Source organism: Priapulus caudatus, unplaced genomic scaffold, assembly GCF_000485595.1.
Source record: "Priapulus caudatus unplaced genomic scaffold, Priapulus_caudatus-5.0.1 Scaffold1864, whole genome shotgun sequence".
In the NCBI taxonomy this organism is placed as follows: Eukaryota; Metazoa; Priapulida; class Priapulimorpha; order Priapulimorphida; family Priapulidae; genus Priapulus; species Priapulus caudatus.
In genome coordinates, this window is record NW_014578925.1 from 1 (window position 1) to 638 (window position 638).

General features: G+C 48.9%; 1 protein-coding gene across 1 annotated transcript in view; it reads right to left on the bottom strand.

Annotated features, from left to right (window-relative positions):
• Positions 1-263: 263 nt before the first annotated feature.
• Positions 264-638, bottom strand: part of LOC106817789 (melatonin receptor type 1C-like) — a gene marked incomplete at its 3' end in the record, with an annotated part of 16553 nt that continues 16178 nt past the window's right edge. The window contains exon 5 of the mRNA XM_014822486.1: positions 264-481. Coding sequence (XP_014677972.1) covers positions 264-481 — 218 coding nt within the window. The remainder of the gene's footprint in view (positions 482-638) is intronic.

Consider the following 638-nt stretch of genomic DNA (forward strand, 5'->3'; position numbering starts at 1 on the left):
CTCTCTCTCTCTCTCTCTCTCTCTCTCTCTCTCTCTCTCTCTCTCTCTCTCTCTCTCTCTCTCTCTCTCTCTCTCTCTCTCTCCTCTATGTCTCTCTCTCTCTCTTTTCTTTCTCTTCTCTTTCTCTCCCTCCCCCTCTCTCTCTCTCTCTCTTTGCCCTAAACTTGCTCTCTCACATTACCTCCTCTTTCCCTGTTTACAGGAACGTATACCTTCACGGTCACAGTTCTACAACGAACAGCATATGATTAGCCGCAGCTTACCATTATATTGCCAAATGTTCCGAACGCAGTCATAGCCGTCAGTAATACGACTAGAAACCAACAAAACCCCGGATATTCAGCCAACGGTTTGAGAAACTCGACCATCCTAGTCTCCCAGCCATCTTCGGTTTCGTTGCCGCTGGTCGCTACCGTTGATGTGTTAGTGGCCACTGCTGCCGCCATCCCGCTGTGGCGCGCGAACCCACGACGAGCGGTTCCTACATAAAATCGGTGAAAACATTCACACTAATCTCTAATCCAGGGGTTCTTAACCTGTGGTCCATGGACCTTTTTGGGGTCCGTGGATGGGCTTCAGGGGGTCCGTGAACCGAATTGTATGCACAATTTTGTGTTTATGTGCTTATGTGCACATAA